General features: G+C 43.4%; 1 protein-coding gene across 6 annotated transcripts; it reads left to right on the top strand.

The window, feature by feature from the left end:
* Positions 1-3: 3 nt before the first annotated feature.
* HSCB (HscB mitochondrial iron-sulfur cluster cochaperone) lies at positions 4-17,786 on the top strand. 6 transcript variants are annotated; one of them, XM_044244004.1, is made up of 6 exons: positions 4-372; positions 1,834-1,930; positions 2,284-2,373; positions 2,979-3,123; positions 7,489-7,536; positions 17,628-17,786. In XM_044244004.1, the coding sequence occupies exons 1-6, from the start codon at positions 5-7 to the stop codon at positions 17,717-17,719; spliced, it is 840 nt and encodes a 279-aa protein (XP_044099939.1). In that variant the 5' UTR covers position 4; the 3' UTR covers positions 17,720-17,786. The 6 variants fall into 6 exon arrangements, with proteins under 6 accessions (XP_044099939.1, XP_044099941.1, XP_044099940.1 ...); XM_044244006.1 differs by lacking the exon at positions 17,628-17,786 and adding an exon at positions 10,015-10,493; XM_044244009.1 differs by lacking the exon at positions 4-372 and adding an exon at positions 502-526.
* Positions 17,787-18,455: the final 669 nt, after the last annotated feature.

The raw sequence follows: 18,455 nt of genomic DNA, 5'->3' as shown, positions 1-18,455 counted from the left end.
TAAAATGAGGAGCGGGACACTCGGAATCCAGGATCCCGCCCCGTCAGTTCCTCAGCCAATCAGCAGCACTAGTCGGGTCGGCCGCTCTCTCTCCAACCCCCGAACAGGCGACCGCGGCGACATAGGCCGCGGCCAGATGTGGGGCAGGAGAACTGGCGCCTTGCTCCGGGTCCGAGGCCTGTGGCCGGCAGGGGTCCTCGGAAGGAGACCGCTAAGCTGCAGTGCTGCGTCTCTGGCGGGAAACAGTTCCCCCCAGTGTTGGAACTGCGGTGGCCCAGGGAGCCACATGCGTGGGGACGGGTTCTTCTGTCCACAGTGCCGCGCGCTGCAGCCACCTGACCCCACTCGAGATTACTTCAGCCTCCTGGACTGGTACGGGAGGCGGTTTCGAGAAACACGCTGGGGCAAGAGAGACGCCGGGCTGGCGATTTAAGGGGTTGCAAAGGAGAAGGCGGGACCTAGGTTAGATCGGTGGGCGGAGCCGTAGGGGCGGGGCCTGGGAGCACGTAGGGTGCCATTGCGGCGGGTGAGTGAGGAAATTGAGGGGTGAGCCTGAGGATAGGGCCTTTGAGGAATGGGGACGAGAAGGGAGGGAGGAGTGGAGGGGTGGGGAAGGAATTTAGGGGAAATTGGAGGAGGGAGGCTTCAGTGGAGGGGAACCTGAGGGCTGGGCCCTGAGAGGGGAAGCTGAGGGGCGGGACCTGAGGGAAGTGTGCTAGAGGGGCTGCTTAGAGTTGATGGATAGGATCAGAATGGTTAAAGTTGGGTTGAGACTTTTTTTTTCTTTTTCTTTTTTTTTTTTTTTTTTTTGACAGAGGTCACAAGTAGGCAGAGAGGCAGGCAGAGAGAGAGAGAGAGGAGGAAGAAGGCTCCCCGCCGAGCAGAGAGCCCGATGCGGGGCTCGATCCCAGGACCCTGGATCATGACCTGAGCTGAAGGCAGCCCACTGAGCCACCCAGGCGCCCCTGGGTTGAGACTTTTAAGAAAGGCGTACTGAGGTGCTGTCCAAAATAAGGGAGTTAAGGAGCTTCCAGGTTTGTGAACACGTGGAGATGGAAGAGTAGTGTGCCTGGAGAAGGCTTGGAAGCTTCCCCGCCCTTTCACCCATGCATGTTTTCCATGCGGTTGTTCCTGAGTTACATCCTTTTATAATAAAATAAATCTAGTAAGAAAAACAGAGTGGGGTGTAATAGCACCGGAAAACCTAATACTGTGGGCTGAGTCTAAGGGAGAAATGAGAACTGGAGGGAGAGTGTCAGAAGTGGCTGTTTTTCCTGTTTTCCTCCGAACCTCAAGGAGCTTGGAGAGGTGTTGACATTTCAGCAGAGCCAAACTGCTAAGACAGGGGGAAGGCTCCGGGAATGGAAAGCAAAAGGAACTCGGTTAAAATAAAGTGAGAGGCGAAGATGACTTGGGCTTTCAAAATACAGGGTAGGATTCAGGAATGGTCCTTCCCCTTAACTCTGGGATTGGTGCCTACCAGTCATTCCACGTTTATGATGTGCTCCCCTGACACTATCCTTTAAGTTCTGCAAGCGTGCCAATCGTGTCCGCACCTCAGAGACTTTGCATGTTCACTCTGCCCCTTGATGACTTTTTTTCTCTGATCTTTGTTTATTTTTCATCATCATTTAGGTCTCAGCTCAAAGGTCATTTCTTTGTCCACGACACTTACCATTTTCTCTGACCCTATTTTCTTTTCCTTCACAGACCTTTTTGAAGTTCTCTCTCCATGTTTATTCCATTTACCCCTGTGAGAAGAGGAACCAGGCCCATAGTACACAAATCTATAAATATTTGGTACATGAATTTTATATCCCAATTTCCTTACAGCAACCGTGCCTTCAGAGTTGACACAGCAAAGCTCCAGACTAGGTACCAGGAACTACAGCGTCTTGTCCACCCTGATTTCTTCAGCCAGAGGTCTCAGGTAGCCTATTGTCCACCCCTAATCATACCCAAACACTAGTGTACACAGGGTGGGTGGCAGTGGCCTTGTGGTGATGTGATTATGAGAGACAGAGCTAAACAACCAGCTCCACCCTGGGACAGCCTTACCCCAGCTAGTAGTTAGGCCCTGAACCTGCCCTGCACTCACAACTTTTACCAGACTTCCCAGAAGAATTAGAACCCACTGGTTGAGAATGAAGACAGATCATCCCACACCAGTTCTACCTAGGAGATTTCCTTAGTTGTCTGCCCATCCATATTTTATGAAAGAGTTTGGGAATGTAATGTGGCTAATTTGGATGGTAATGAGATTATCTTCATCTCCACTAACAGACTGAAAAGGACTTCTCAGAGAAGCATTCAACCCTGGTGAATGATGCCTATAAGACCCTTCTGGCTCCCCTGAGCAGGGGACTATACCTTGTAAGGTGATTTCCCAATCCTTCTATGTGTGACTACATGGTATCCATTGGGCTGAGGGACAACTGCTCCCCTGTATTCAGCAGAAGAGTGCTTGCCACCTGAGCTAGTCTAGGGACCCAAAGATAATTAGCTTTTTTTTTTTTTTTTTATAATTAGCTTGAATGAGAATAGTTTTCTCTGAGTATTTGTATATCTTACTTGCCAAAGTGCATTTTTTTGGTACCACTTTCTGTAAATTTCAGGGATTGGATGGTGATAGTGTTCAGGAAAGAGTAATTTTGGCATTTTTTGTGTGGGAGGGAAGAGTTTAGCACCTTAGAATTTTAGGATTTAATAGAGCCTTTAGAGATACCTAATTCAGTCTCCCAAGTGGAGAAACAACTCCCCGGGGTCACACAGTTCCAGGTAGCAGAAAGGAATCCTGTCCCAGCACTCCTGTCTCAGGGTAACTTTCCCATACCCTACCTTCACATTCTCACTATTGAGACAGTTCAAGTTTTGTTTTTTAATGAATCGTATTCTGTTACATTCTGTAAGTAGGATTTATGACTTTAGCCACAGTCTCTTCAATCAACCTTACTTTTCTCTGCTTTATGTCCCAATAGCTAAAGCTCCATGGAGTAGAGATTCCTGAAGGGACAGATTATGAAATGGACAGGCAGTTCCTCATGGAAATAATGGAAATCAATGAAAAACTTGCAGAAGCTCAAAGTGAAGCTGCCATGAAAGAGATTGAATCTATTGTCAGAGGTAAAAGATAAAATACTACTGAATGCATTTTATTGCTGTTATGAGTACATGTCCAAAGTTAAATGAAAAATGAATATTAAGACTACATATAGGTCATCATAATGATTCAGGGAGTATTTTTTTTTTTCTTGGTAATACTGAAACCAGTTTTGTCTGGAGGTTAGACTTGCAACATCTCTAACCTTCCAGAAGGCAGCCTTAAACCAAGAACATCATAATATTTTGCAGATTAAAATCCTCTTTCCTGGGGCGCCTGGGTGGCTCAGTGGGTTAAGCCGCTGCCTTCAGCTCAGGTCACGATCCCAGGGTCCTGGGATCCAGTCCCGCATCGGGCTCTCTGCTGAGCGGAGAGCCTGCTTTCCTCTCTCTCTCTCTCTCTCTGCCTGCCTGCCTGCCTACTTGTGATCTCTCTCTGTCAAATAAATAAATAAAATCTTTTAGAAATAAATAAATAAATAAAATAAAATGAAATTCTCCTTCCTACCCATGACATCATTTAGATGTTATTATTGTCTCTGACAAGAATAATTAGGCCTTAGAAGTTCATTGAAATGCCCAAGGTCACATTGCAGAGCAAAGATTGAAAAACTGACTTCTGATCGCATATTGCTTTGTTTTCTGCTTTATTTCACACTATATCAGTCAGGGTTCTCCAGAGAAACGGACCAATAGTATACATGTATATATGTAGAGAGAGAGAGAGAGAAACCTATTTTAAGGAATTGACTCACAGAATTGTGAGGGCTAACAAGTCCAAAATATGTCAGGCAGACCAGTAGGCTGGAAACTCAAGCAGGCTTCTGTGCCCACGTTATCCAAGCTAATCTTTACTTAAAGTGAGCTGGTTATAGATGTCAATCACATCTACAAAATACCTTCACAGCAGTATCTAGACTAGCATTTGACTGAACAGCTGGGCCCAACCAAGATGACACATAAAATTAACCATGGCACATAGAAAAAGTTCCACATTCTTGCTCCAATTGTATGCACATATGTACTTTCACAAATATTTGGCATGCCCACTGTGTAGCAAGCATTGTGCAGACACAGTGAACAAGAAAGACATGGTCCATGTCTCCATGGAGTTTACATATTCCAACACAGTGAGTCCAAAATGGAATTCATGAGCCTCTCCCCTCCCTCCTAAAACAAAACAACCACAACCTATTCCTCTGCTGATGTTCTCTAAGTGAATGACACCATCCAGTTGCACAAGTCCAAAAAACACACTGAGGAGGTGTTTTTTTTGTTGTTTTTAAATATTTTATTTATTTGACACAGAGAAAGAGATCACAAGTAGGGACAGAGGCAGGCAGAGAGAGAGGAGGAAAGCAGGTTCCCTGCTGAGCAGAGAGCCTGATGCGGGGCTCAGTCCCAGGGCCCTGAGATCATGACCCAAGCTGAAGGCAGATGCTTAACCCACTGAGCCACCCAGGCGCCCCTGAGGGGGTGTTTCTTTTTTTTTTTAAAGATTTTTTTATCTATTTATTTGATAGACAGAGAGCGATCACAAGTAGGCAGAAGGCAGGCAGAGAGAGGGGGACGCAGGCTCCCCGCTGAGCAGAGAGCCCGATGTGGGGCTCGATCCCAGGACCCTGAGATCATGACCTGAGCTGAAGGCAGAGGCTTAAACCACTGAGCCACCCAGGCGCCCCGAGGGGGTGTTTTTAAAAACTTGTCCTCCCTTACCCCCATAGGCAGTCATCACCAAATCCTGAAATGCTGACCTTCTAAATGTGTCCTAAATCTGTCTGTCTGCACCACAAGCACCCTGTTCCAAGCTGCTGTTCTTTCTCACCTGGACAGCTATAATAGCTCCACGGTGGTCTAGCTATACCTTCCTTCGTATATATTCCTACACTGTCACTAATGAGAGCTTTTGAAACCCAAATCTAATCTTTACCTGGGTTTTAATCTTTACCTAGGTTATCCTAGGTAACCTTTAAGTTTTAAAGTTGGTTTAAAACTTTAAGTGGCTTCGGGGCGCCTGGGTTGCTCAGTGAGTTAAGCCGCTGCCTTCGGCTCAGGTCATGATCTCGGGGTCCTGGGATCGAGCCCCGCATCGGGCTCTCTGCTCAGCAGGGAGCCTGCTTCCCTCTGTCTCTCTCTCTGCCTGCCTCTCCGTCTACTCTGTCTATCAAATAAATAAATAAAATCTTGGGAAAAAAAAACTTTAAGTGGCTTCTCACGGCTCTCAAGTTAAAGACCAAAGTCTTTAGTATGGCTTACAAGGCCCTGTATAGTCTGAACTCTGCTTCCTCCCATTTGCACCTCCACTCTAGCCACACAGGCCATTTCTAGTTCTTCATCTCTTCCAAGCACCTTTCTACCCTAGGGCCATTGCACATGCTGTTCTGCTTAAAACCCTCTTCTCCTTCCTCTAGTGAACTCTTCCTCTACCCGAACTGGGGGCAGTCATCACTTCCTCAGAGAACCTCTTTATTGATAACATTTTGGCAGTGGGTACCTCTCCCTTATAGGACTAATCACAGTTATAACCTTACTGTTTCACATGAGATTATTTGACCAATGTTAACCTCCCTCCCTCTTTAGACTGAAAATCCATAGAAGCAGAGACTTTCTGCTCAGCCCATGTACGTGGTGTATATAACGCGGGCTCAGTAAATAAACTGAGTAAATAATGAAAAAGGAAGCTAAAATCAGTAAAATGGGGTTTGGGGGTTAGTCTATCAATTAGGGATGTATCAACAGCCTTAGGACTGGGTGGTGTTGGATGAAGACCTCAAGGTTCACAGTCAAAAATCCTCTGCACAGCTTTGGAAGACAGAGGAACATGATCTGCTGTGAGGGGGTCTTGAGTGCAGTGTCAACACTGCCATTGACTTTGCATGTGACCTTGAGCAAACGACTTCACCCCTCTGAGCCTCAGTTTCCTCATCAGTAAAATGGAGATAACATTAGTACTGGTTGTTGCAAGGATTAAGTTAAATCAAATAAAACATGTAAAACACATAACACAGTGCCTGACCCTTAGCAGGTGCTCAGTCACTGGTGGGGGTTATTCTAGCCCCATAGTGAATGTCTGGTTTTGGACAGGTCACTGACCTTCATTTAGATTAATTCCTCAGTTTCCTCCCATATAGGCATGTGCTAAGACCTTAAGTAAGCAAATATTCAAGGCATAGAGCTGGTTAGATCTGGGCAGAACTTCTGAGCCTCTAGACTCCTCATCCAGTGTTGTTTTGTCAACACCATGTTGCTAGTTTCTCACCACTGTCTAGGAGTCTATAGATAGGGTCTGCTCCCAGCTCCTCCACTCAACCAACCACATGAGCAGGGCCGTCTCCCAACATCTCCCAACACCTCCACCTACAATGGAGTTATAATGTATTTGAAAGTGCTTTGAAAGCAAGCGACCTAGAAGTGATGGGTACTTTTTATATCTGGAAAACACACTTACAGTAAAATTCTTCATTTCCTGATGAAGATACAGCAGAAACACGAGGTAGCTGCTCCTTTACATTATCTGGCATCTTCTCTCTTAGGGTACAATAGGATCTAAATGTTTCATTTTCCTGGAAGGCTGTGTAAGTTGCAAGTGGTTATTTGAAACACTGTTGATGCCCTGCCCACAGGCAATCCCAGCTTGCTAATTTTCTACCTATAAGCTAAAAAATTCATACTGCTTGGTGGAGATAATCAAAGCATTTCCTTATCTTTTTTTTTTTTTTTTTTAAATGATAGTATAGCCATTTTACAAGCCTTAGTGACTGCCCCCTCAGACGTTACAGAGCAGAAAAACAACACTGCCCTAAACAGAAGCTGCCAGGGAGCCTGGGTGGCTCAGTCTGTTGAGTGCATGACTCTTGGTTTCAGCTCATGTCATGATCTCAGGGTTGTAGGACTGAGCCTGAAGTCAGGCTTTGCACTCAGTAGGGAGCCTTTTTGAGATTCCCTCTCTCTCCCTCTGCTCCTCCCCTGGGCACATGCGTGCATCCTCTCTCTCTCTCTCTCTTTCAAATAAAAGCAAATAAATTAAAACAGAGCTGCCATCTTGGGACATGTGGACACAGGGCTTATGAGGCCTCACCTAAGCTCGCTATTGTGTTGTGCTGAAACCAGCTATAAAGTGTTATCTTCAAGGAATGCCTGGGTGGCTCAGTCAGTTAAGCCACTGCCTTAGGCTCAGGTCATGATCCTGGGGTCGTGGGATCGAGCCCTGCATCGGGCTCCTTGTCCAGCAGGGAGCTTGCTTCTCTCTCTGCCTCTGCCTGCCTCTTTGTCTGCTTGTGCTTTCTCTCTGACAAAGAAATAAATAAAATATTTTTTTAAAAAAAGTGTTATCTTCACATCTCAAGTCTGTATAAATAGAAAAATTAAGATAGTGATTTTCTCTTTCAGCTAAACAGAAAGAACTGACTGACAATGTGAGCAGAGCTTTTGAACAAGGTACTTTCTTCATTTCTTGACTTTCTTAAATATGGAAAGAAACTGTAAGCACTGAGGTGTAACCATCGATTGAATAAGTAACTGTTATATACTCATCCTATAATAAGTACATAGGGAGCTATAAAATATAGGCAAGTGGACATTTCTCCCTTCAAGGATTCACAGCCTTGCTGGAGAAATAAGTTGTGCCAAAAACCATGATATGCCAGTGAAAGAGGAGATGAAAGTACTTCTGTCTCCCGTTAGCAAGTAGGAGAAGTTAAGGTACGGGATGTAGGCTGAAGCCAACACAAGCAGATCCTGAGGGCAAGGCTGCACAGTTGACATCTGGCAAAGCCTGCACGCCCCTTTCCTCTGCAAAGCCCAGAAAGAGAAGCCCGTGGCAGAGCTGTGCCCAAACTTCCTGGTCCCATTGCTCCTGGCTTCAGCTGGAAGAGATTCAGTCTATTTCTGGCTATTTTGAAGTAAGAACAGTCTTTTTCTCCATCCCAGACTTGTGCCACCCCTCAAATACAGGAGTAATTGGCCCTTTGGCTGAAGGATCATTTGACTGCAGGAAGCAAAAGGCCACTCAGGCTAGCCCAGATAAAAAGGAGGTTATTATAAGGAATTAGGACTAGCTCCCCAAATCCAAAGAAAAAGTCCCTGTGAGGATTATAGTATACAGTGGGATAAGAGCTCTTCTGGGACAAAGCCTAGGAGCCAGAAAGCAGTCTGGAACCAAGCTGTGGACCGGGACTCGATGCTTCTCAGTTTCATTCTATCCTCTTCTCACTATAAACCAGTTCCATCCACTTCCTCATTAGTGTACAGTGCTCCAAAGTGGCCTCCCGCACTGGGTGACTTCTTAGTTCGCCTAGGTCCATTACCTAATAAGTACAAGGACTTTGACCATCTGACTGGAGTTCCCTGGACCCAACTCTAGATTCCCAAGAGGGGGGATGTGCTTGGTCCAGCTTGAGCCAGATGTCCACTCGAGTCCAGTCAGCTAGTACTGAGGGGACAGGGTTACACAGTGTGCTGTCCAGCTTGCATGGGCTGTAGAAGTCTGTTCTGACACACAGGCAGAGGGAGGGCCTCTAAAAAGATGTCAGGGAAATACAGATTAACAGCCTGATATGACTGCCTGAAATCCACGAACCCAAGCCACTGGCTACTCCATGTTCCACCAGGGTTCACCCCCATCTCCTACCACACTTTTGTAGATTTTTTTTTTTTTGTAGATTTTAAGAAGAATAAATAATATTTAAGTAGAATTTAAGGAATAAAAACAGAAGAAATACCCTTGTTGCCACCACCCAGCTTAAGAAATAGAACATGCAGGGGCGCCTGGGTGGCTCAGTGCTTTAAAGCCTCTGCCTTTGGCTCAGGTCATGATCCTAGGGTCCTGGGATCAAGCCCCACATCGGGCTGTCTGCTTGGTGGGGAGCCTGCTTCCTCCTCTCTCTCTGCCTGCCTCTCTCCTACTTGTGATCTCTGTCAAGTAAATAAATTTAAAAAAGTAAAAATAAAAGAAATAGAACATGCAGTGAAGATATACAAATGGTCAATAAGCACATGGAAAGATATGCAACATTACTAATCATTAGGCCAATGAAAATCAAAATCACAACAACATACACCGACTAGGGTGGCTAGTAGTAGAAAACTCAGAAAATAACAAGTATTGCTGTGGGTCTGGAAAAGCTGAAACCCTTGTGCACTATTGGCGGGAATGTAAAATAGTGCAGCCACTATGGAAAACACTATGGTATTTACTCAAGGAATTAAAAACAGGATCACTGTAAGAGCTAACAATTCCACTTCTGAGAATATACCTGAAGAATTAACAGCAGGGACTCGAAGAGATGCTTCTAGGCTGTAAAGGTAAAGCCAGGTACTACTTAGAGTGGTAAGGGTATATTTCAATCAGTAACAACTATTGCAGTAGGGAAGAGTCTGGTGTGAACTGAATTCCCGATTTATACAGAGGTTACTAGGCATTTTAAAGAAAGAATGAAGAGCACCTGCTTGGCTCAGTTGGTTAAGTTTCTGTCTTCAGGTCAGGTCATGATCCCAGGATTCTGTGATTGAGCCCCGAATCAGGGAGTCTGCTGCTCCCTCTTCCTCTGCCCCTCCCCCCGCTCATGCTCTCTTTTTCCCCTCACCCTCTTTCTCTCAAATAAATAAATAAAATCTTAAAAAAAATAAAGGGAGAATGAAGGAGTAGGGAGTGGGATGAGCATGATCTCGGTAGAGTCTGGGAATTGGAAAATTATAAAAAAGGGAAGGTGGTGGGATTTGGTCCAACCAAATCTGGGTTTGCTAACTGGGGCTTATCAAAATTAGGCTTCTACCCTCCCTCAGACACTGGGAGACAGGAGTCCTACCTTCTGATGTTAGCTGCAACAAACAGTAAGAGACAGGAAGAAGAGACATTTTTCTTTCCTCTGAACAATCTAAGTCCATTTCTCATTTGATTGCCCTTTGTTTATTAAGGACGAGCTGAACCATCTGTTGAGACTTGGTAGAAGAGGATATTTGGTGGATGACGTGAGCAATCAGGCATTTAATGAGGAGCATCTCTATGGAAACAAAAAGAAAACAAAGGCTAATGGTGGGAACAGACTATAAACCCAGTTTCTGAGTCCAGAGGCCAGGCAGTCACTTGAGAAGACACTGACCCCTTAAGCATCTTTACATGGTGGTGTGAGGACAGCAGTGGCAATCTGATAGATTTCTTGTTTTATAGTCTGAATGTTGGTAGTGATGGCATAGACGTCAGTGTCACAGCCATGGCTATTTCTGAGGGCAGAGCATGGAAGACACAGGTTTTCTGGTGGCTTTTGGGGTAGCCCAAGTGGCAGCAAGTCCAGGCACAAAGGTTGCCAGCACATGATTTGTAGTGATGAGTTCTTTGATGCTTATATCAAATTGTCGGGGCTTAGCTTACAAGGTGTTTTCAGATCCCAGAGGAAAGGGTGACCACAAGAGAACCTGAGTCCCAAAAAGGATTAGGTTTTAGATCTCAGTGATCATACCGTTCTTTCTCAGGAGAGGAGGAAAATGGGAAACAGCACTTGGAGAGTTGTAGCCAGATGCTGAAGGAAACTAGAAGTAAGAATTTGCTGAAGGCTGACAAAATGTCTAAGATGGCAGGATCCGGCTTGGTTTATAGGAAGATAATAAAACCTCAAGACTAGATTCTGGGTGTGGTATACTTTTCCACTGTCATAAAATTTCTATCAAAGGTAATCAAGGTAAGAATAGTTTTGTGACCAAAATAACTTTAGTTGCATTAAAGTTGGCCTAATTATTTACATGAATGCAACAAGAATAGTAATCAACAATACAGACCTTTTTAAGTTTTCTTTTTTTTTTCAAGATTTTACTGACTTATTTGACAGAGAGGGAACACAAGCAGGGAGAGCAGGAGAGGGAGAAGCAGGCTTCCCACTGAACAGGGAGCCCAGTGTGGGCCTCAGTTACAAGACACTGGGATCATGACCTGAGCCGAAAGCAGCCGCCCAACGACTGTGCCACCCAGGCACCCTTAAGTTTTCTTTATGGAAGTTTTTATAAGGAATCTCAGATTGAACTTTAAAAGCCCCTCAATGAGGGGCGCCTGAGTGGTTCAGTCAGTTAAGCATCTCACTCTTGATTTCAGCTCAGGTCTTGATCTAACGGTCATGAGTTCAAGCCTTGCACTGGGCATGGGAGCCCACTTTTAAAAAAAAACAAGGGGCACCTGGGTGGCGTAGTGGGCTATGCCTCTGCCTTTGGCTCAGGTCATGGTCTCAGGGTCCTGGGATCAAGCCCCGAATTGGGCTCTCTTCCGGGAGCCTGCTTTCCCCTCTCTCTCTGCCTGCCTCTGTGCCTACTTGTGATCTCTCTCTCTCTCTCTCTCTGTCAAATAAATAAAATCTTTTTTCTTTTTAAGATTTTATTTATTTATTTGACAGAGAGAGATCACAAGTAGGCAGAGAGGCAGGCAGAGAGAGAGAGGAGGAAGCAGGCTCCCTGCTGAGCAGAGAGCCTGATGCGGGACTCGATCCCAGGACCCTGAGATCATGACCTGAGCCGAAGGCAGCAGCTTAACCCACTGAGCCACCCAGGCGCCAAATAAATAAAATCTTTAAGGGAAAAAAAAAAAAAGCATCTCAATGCTAGGAAGTCAAACGAAGAATTTGCCATCAGATGTCACCTGTAATACCTACAGATTTGGGTGAATTCCTCTATTCTCTTTTTTTTTTTTTTTTTTAAGATTTTATTTATTTATTTGTCAGAGAGAGAGGGAGAGAGAGCGAGCACAGGCAGACAGAGAGGCAGGCAGAGGCAGAGGGAGAAGCAGGCTCCCTGCCGAGCAAGGAGCCCGATGTGGGACTCTCTCAGGATGCTGGGATCATGACCTGAGCCAAAGGCAGCTGCTCAACCAACTGAGCCACCCAGGTGTCCCGAATTCCTCTATTCTTGAGGTTCCCCCCAAACATCCTAAATTTCCTAGGCCTGCAGGGAAGTAACCTTCTTTATTCACCTATAATGCTGAGAACCCTATAAGCCAGGTGTCAACCCTGTTTTTCCGAAAGGGCTTTGTAAGCTTTGGCCCCATGAAGTCAACCTTACTTCCTTAAAATTGTCTGTTCTGTCTGATTTTATACATCATTTTCAAATGTGACATTCCAGTCAAAGCCTTGGTCATATAATCAATGTTTTAAATCATGTCCTATCACAAAGAGGACAGCTTCTTGCTGAGCCTATGCAAATAGTTACATTGCCATGAAAATAAGAATGTTCAATAATAGTTTTAGAGTATTTTTGAGGAATTGTGGAAGGAGAAAAGATAAATATTTTCATTTTGTTTACACAAGTAAAATATATTTCTTAAATTCCCTATGAGTGAAGTCATATGGCACTTGTCTTTCTCTAACTTATTTCACTTAGTATTATACTCTAGCTCCATCCACATCATTGCACGTGGCAAGATTTCATTCTCTTTTATGGCTGAGTAATATTCCATTGTATGTATACATATATATACCACATCTTCTCTATCCATTCATCTGTCAGTGGACACTTGGGCTCTTTCCATAATTTGCTAATGTAGATGATGCTGCTGTAAACACCAGGGTGCATGTATTCCTTCAAATCAGTATTTTTGTATTCTTTGGGCAAATACCTAGTAGTGCAATTGCTGAATTGTAAGGTAGTTCTATTTTTTTTTTAAGATTTTTTAAATTTTATTTATTTGACAGACAGATCACAAGTAGGCAGAGAGGCAGGAAGAGAGAGAGAGAGAGGAGGAAGCAGGCTCCCTGCCGAGCAGAGAGCCCGACGTGGGACTCGATCCCAGAACCCTGAGATCATGACCTGAGCTGAAGGCAGAGGCTTAACCCACTGAGCCACCCAGGCGCCCTAAGGTAGTTCTATTTTTAACTTTTTGAGGAACCTCCAGATGTTTTCCAGAGTGGCTGCACCAGTTTGCATTTAAGAAACAAAACAAACATGGGACGCCTGCGTGGCTCAGTCATTAAGCGTCTGCCTTTGGCTCAGGTCATGGGGTCCGAGGTCCTCAGATCCTGGGGTCTGGGATCAATCCCCGCATCGGGCTCCTTGCTCAGCAAGAAGCCTGCTTCTCTCTCTCCCACTCCCCCTGCTTGTATTTCCTCTCTCACTGTCTCTCTCTCTCTGTCAAATAAGTAAAAATTCTAAAAAAAAAGAAAGAAAACAAACGGGGTTGCCTGAATGGTGCAGTCAGTTAAGCTTCCAATTCTTGGTTTCAGCTCAGATCACAATTGCAGGGTCATGAGATAGAGCCCCCTTGGGCTTGGCACTCAGCGTGGAGTTGGCTTGGGATTTTCTCTCCCTCTCTCTGCCCCTCTCACTTGTGCTCTCTCTCAGTCTCTCTCTAAAATAAACACAGGGGCGCCTGGGTGGCTCAGTGGGTTAAGCCGCTGACTTCGGCTCAGATCATGATCTCAAGGTCCTGGGATCAAGTCCCGCATCGGGCTCTCTGCACAGCAGGGAGCCTGCTTCCTCCTCTCTCTCTGCCTGCCTCTCTGCCTACTTGTAATCTCCCTCTCTGTCAAATAAATAAATAAAATCTTTAAAAAAATAAAATAAAATAAACACATAAATCTTTTAAAACAAACAAAACAATCATAGGGGGAAAAAAAAGAGAGGCAACCAAGAAATAGAGTCTCACAATAAAGAACAAACCGATGGTTACTAGAGGGGAAGTAACTAAGGAGATGGGTTAAACAGGTGATGGGTATTAAGGAGGGCCTGTGATGAGCATGAGTTATGTGTGGAAATGTTGAATCACTAAATTGTACACCTGAAACTAATATTACACTGTATGTTAACTGGAATTTAAATAAAAACTTACATATATATGTGTGTGTATATACTTTTTTTTAAAGATTTTATTTATTTATTTATTTATTTATTTACTTGACAGACAGAGATCACAAGTAGATCACAAGATTGAATAAATTCAATCTTTAAAAAAAAAAAAAAGCACGACTTACTAGATTGTTAAGTCATGAACCTATTGGCTTTTTCATTGGAGTTTTGGAAATCCTAATTTAATTTATTGTTTTGATCTCGAGGTTATTGAAGCAATGCCATCAGAAGCCTGTACCTGGTACAGGTCTCTGAGACAGTACCCTTTTGTTAAAGACACCATCTGGCTTACAGCTTGTTGCCAGAGCTTTTAGGAAAGCATCAGTGTAAAACCACAACTATCTATAAAACCACCACAGTTAAAGATCTGATGAGAGTTTGTTATAAAAATAATACAGTCGACAGGGAAATTTGCTTGCTTCTGTGACATAGAACTTTTTTTTTTTTTTTAAGATTTTATTTATTTATTTGACAGAGAGAGATCACAAGCAGGCAGAGAGGCAGGCAGAGAGGCAGGCAGAGAGAGAGGAGGAAGCAGGCTCCCTGCTGAGCAGAGAGCCCGATGCGGGCCTTGATCCTAGGACCCTGAGATCATGACCTGAGCCGAAGGCAGTGGCTTAACCCACTGAGCCACCCAGGCGCCCCTGTGACATAGAACATTTTAACATAATAACTAAATATTATACCTGGACATATTATAGTGAGACTATTGACAAATTTCTAGGAACTTTATAAAATTTCTAAAATAGTAACATTCTGCCCATACAAATATAACCTAGAGAAGGTTAAATATCTCTTCTTTGACAGTGGTTCCCATGTAATGGGAATAATAATCAAATAAACCTAATTAGTTTAACATCTCTCCTTTTAGAAGGTGAGAAAACAAATCCTTTGAGGTTTTCCAGTGATCCTCTCAGAAAATTCAGTTAGTTTGAGGTCAGGAAGACTTTATTTAGAATTCAATTTTGGGAAGTTGTCCAAATTGTTAAATGCTTTAAATATTTAATTACATGGGATCACAGGTCATTGTAAAACAATACTTAGTTATCCATTTAACCAAAGTGGTGATAAAAATTCAAAGGCAAAGGCAAATGAAAAATAAAGAACCTTACCTCTGAATAGTGAGAAGACTTTGTTCTCTTAAGTAACAAAGGACATGATAAAGACAACATGAAGCACAGGAAATTATTTTGATAAGACACAATATATGCTACCTAGGCAGATTAAAAGGTAAAGAAAAATCTCTCAGTCTTTTATTAAGACTAGACCAATAATCAAAAAAACCTTGTATTTTTTTTAACATTTTTTTAAAGATTTTATTTTTATTTATTTATTTGATAGATCACAAGTAGGCAGAGAGGCAGGTAGGGGGTGGAGGGAAGGAAGCAGGCTCCCCCCTGAGCAGAGAGCCCGATGCGGGGCTCAATCCCAGGACCTTGAGATCATGACCTGAGCCAAAGGCAGAGGCTTAACCCACTGAGCCACCCAGGAGAGGGGAAGCAGCAGGCAGAAGAGGCTCCCCGCTGAGCTAGGAGCCTGATGTGGACTTGATCCCAGGATCCTGGGATCATGATTTGAGCCGAAGGCAAATGCTTAACTGACTGAGCCACCCAGACATCCCAAAACTTTTAATTTTACCGAGAAAAACAAACTCTGGTTTTGTCAGTACACTATTGAGATTAAAGTTCAAGAGGTGAGGCTGGCTCAGTGAGTGGAGTGTATGAGTATTGATCTCAGAGCTGTGAATTCAAGCTGCACGTTGGGTTTAGAGATCACTTAAAAAATAATAATAAAGGGGCGCCTGGGTGGCTCAGTGGGTTAAAGCCTCTGCCTTCGGCTCAGGTCATGATCCCAGGGTTCTGGGATCGAGCCCCACGTCGGGCTCTCTGCTCAGCGGGGAGCCTGCTTCTTCCTCTCTCTTTCTGCCTGCCTCTCTGTCTACTTGGTGGTCTCTCTCTCTGTCAAATAAATAAATAAAATCTTTAAAAATAATAATAAAATCTTTTTTAAAAATTAAAAAATAGGGGCGCCTGGGTGGCTCAGTGGGTTAAGCGACTGCCTTCGGCTCAGGTCATGATCTCAGGGTCCTGGGATCGAGTCCCGCATCCGGCTCTCTGCTCAGCAGGGAGCCTGCTTCCTCCTGTCTCTCTCTCTGCCTGCCTCTCTGCCTGCTTGTGATCTCTGTCTGTCAAATTAAAAAAAAAAAAAAAAAATTAAAAAATAAAGTTCATTAAAAAAAAAAAAAAGCTATAGGCACACCTGGGTAGCTCATTTAAGTGTCTGCCTCAGACTCAGGTTGTGATCCCAGTGTCCTGTGATGGACTGCCCTCAGCAGGAAGCCTGCTTCTCCCTCTCCCTCTGCATTCCCCCTCTTGTGCTCTCTGGCTCTCTATCTCTATCTCTCTGTCAAATAAAGAAATAAAATCTTTTAAAATAATAAATAAATAAAATGTATGTTTGCATTATAATTTAAAGTTAACAACTCTGGAAGCATACCTAGTTTATTAAACCAACAATGCCAAACTAGTCTTATTTACCAAAGATTTATACAAGTTATGTGACAATGAAAAATATTTGAGTTGATTCCTGTATTTCTGGAAGTTTTAGGAAGACTAAATTTATGTAAGAACTTATTTCTTTTTTTAAATTTTTACTTATTTAATTCAAGTAATTAACATATAGTGTATTATTTTTTTCAGGGGTACAGGTCTGTGATTCATCAGTCTTACACAATTCACAGCTCTCACCATAGCACACATCCTCCCCAATGTCCATCACCCAGCCACCCCATCCCTCCCACCCCCTTCCGCTCCAGCAACCCTCAGTTTGTTTCTTGAGATTAAGAGTTTTATGGTTTGTCTCCCTCTCTGGTTTCATTTTGTTTCATTTTTTCCTTTCTTCCCCTATGGTACTCTGCCTTGTTTTTTAAATACCACATATCAGTGAGATCATACAATAATTGTCTTTATGATTGACTTATTTCACTTAGAATAATACCCTCCAGTTCCATCCATGTTGTTCCAAATGACAAGATTATTTTTTTTGATGGCTACATAATGTTCCTGTGTGTGTGTGTGTGTGTGTGTATACATATATACACACACCATATCTTCTTTATCCATTCATCTGTCAATGGACATCTGGGCTCTTTCCATAGTTTGGCTACTGTGGACATTGCTACTATAAACATTTGGGTGCAGGTGCCCCTTCAGATCACTACATTTGTATCTTTGGGGTAAATACCCACTAGTGCAATTGCTGGGTCGCAGGAAGGATGCAACTCTTATAAGGGATTTTTTTTTTTTTTAAAGATTTTATTTATTTATTTGAGAGAGAGAGACAGTGAGAGAGAGCATGAGCGAGGAGAAGGTCAGAGGGAGAAGCAGACTCCCCATGGAGCTGGGAGCCCGATGTGGGACTCGATCCCGGGACTGCAGGATCACGCCCTGAGCCGAAGGCAGTCGTCCAACCAACTGAGCCACCCAGGCGTCCCTCTTATAAGGGATTTTATAAATTAATTTGGTAATACCGTCGGGAGATAGGGAAATATATATATGTACCAGACATAGATAAATGTACCGACAAATGCAAATACAGATCTCACAGTTTTCATATTAAAACTGTGACTCAGACTGGCTACCTTGGTCAACAGAGTTATTTTTATTCTTGCTTGAAATGAAGCTTCACCTTAATGTCTCTGTTTATTTCAGATGATTTGGAAAAAGCCAAGGAAATGTTAACAAAGATGAGATACTTTTCAAATGTAGAAGAAAAGATCAAGTTAAAGAAGATTCCCTTCTAATGATTACTAGTTTAAAAGTTTCAAAAATAAAAAAAAATAAAAAAAATTAAAAAGTTTCAAAAATAAAGTTCTTGTATATTTCTTTCCTGGCTTCTGTTCATTGAGACTAGGGATGCATTCACCATTTTAGTTTTTACTAATTTTACCATTTTAGTTAAACCTGTAGCTCAAGCATTAAGGGATGGGAGTTTATCACGTGAGAGGAAACAGAGTACCCGGAGCTTGGCCAGTCAGTTGTGTCATACTTGATACAGCATGCTCCCCATCTAGACCAGTAAAAGAAGTGGGGATGGGGCCAACCTAGGGCTCTGGAGAAAGGATTGGCTAACCTTTGCTGCAAAGACCAGATAGTAAATGATTAGACTTTGTGGCCTGTCCTGCCTCTTTAATAACTGCTCGACTGTCATAGTAGCACTTTGTTTACAAAACAGGCAGTGAGCTAGATTTGACCCAGGGATTCCCAACCTCTGCCCTAGAACCGTATCTTCTTTCTAATGGCAGGCCCTTCACTAGTGCCCTTGTTAGTCTAATCTTCAGAGCATTCAGTTTGGTAACCATGCAAAGCTGCCTAAGGATCTCTCAGGCCTGCATTTCAAAATGTAGATAATTATCAAGAGTTAATCCTGTGGGGCCAAGATGGGTACAGAGATTACACAAAAAAAAAAAAAAAAAAGCTTAAAAAAAGAAAGAAATTTCAAGAAATAACAACGCTTGGAGAGCATTGCTTGTTTACAAT

The sequence above is a fragment of the Neovison vison genome, chromosome 3 (assembly GCF_020171115.1).
Source record: "Neovison vison isolate M4711 chromosome 3, ASM_NN_V1, whole genome shotgun sequence".
Lineage (NCBI taxonomy): Eukaryota > Metazoa > Chordata > Mammalia > Carnivora > Mustelidae > Neogale > Neogale vison.
This window is presented reverse-complemented; position numbering and strand designations above follow the sequence as displayed.

Bases quoted from the DNA above. Each gene is read 5' to 3' on its own strand.
- HSCB (XM_044244004.1), top strand. From the start codon at position 5: ATGAGGAGCGGGACACTCGGAATCCAGGATCCCGCCCCGTCAGTTCCT. The intron at 3,124-7,488 runs GTAAAAGATAAA...TTTCTCTTTCAG, and splicing joins GATTGAATCTATTGTCAGAG to CTAAACAGAAAGAACTGACT. The intron at 7,537-17,627 runs GTACTTTCTTCA...TGTTTATTTCAG, and splicing joins GAGCAGAGCTTTTGAACAAG to ATGATTTGGAAAAAGCCAAG.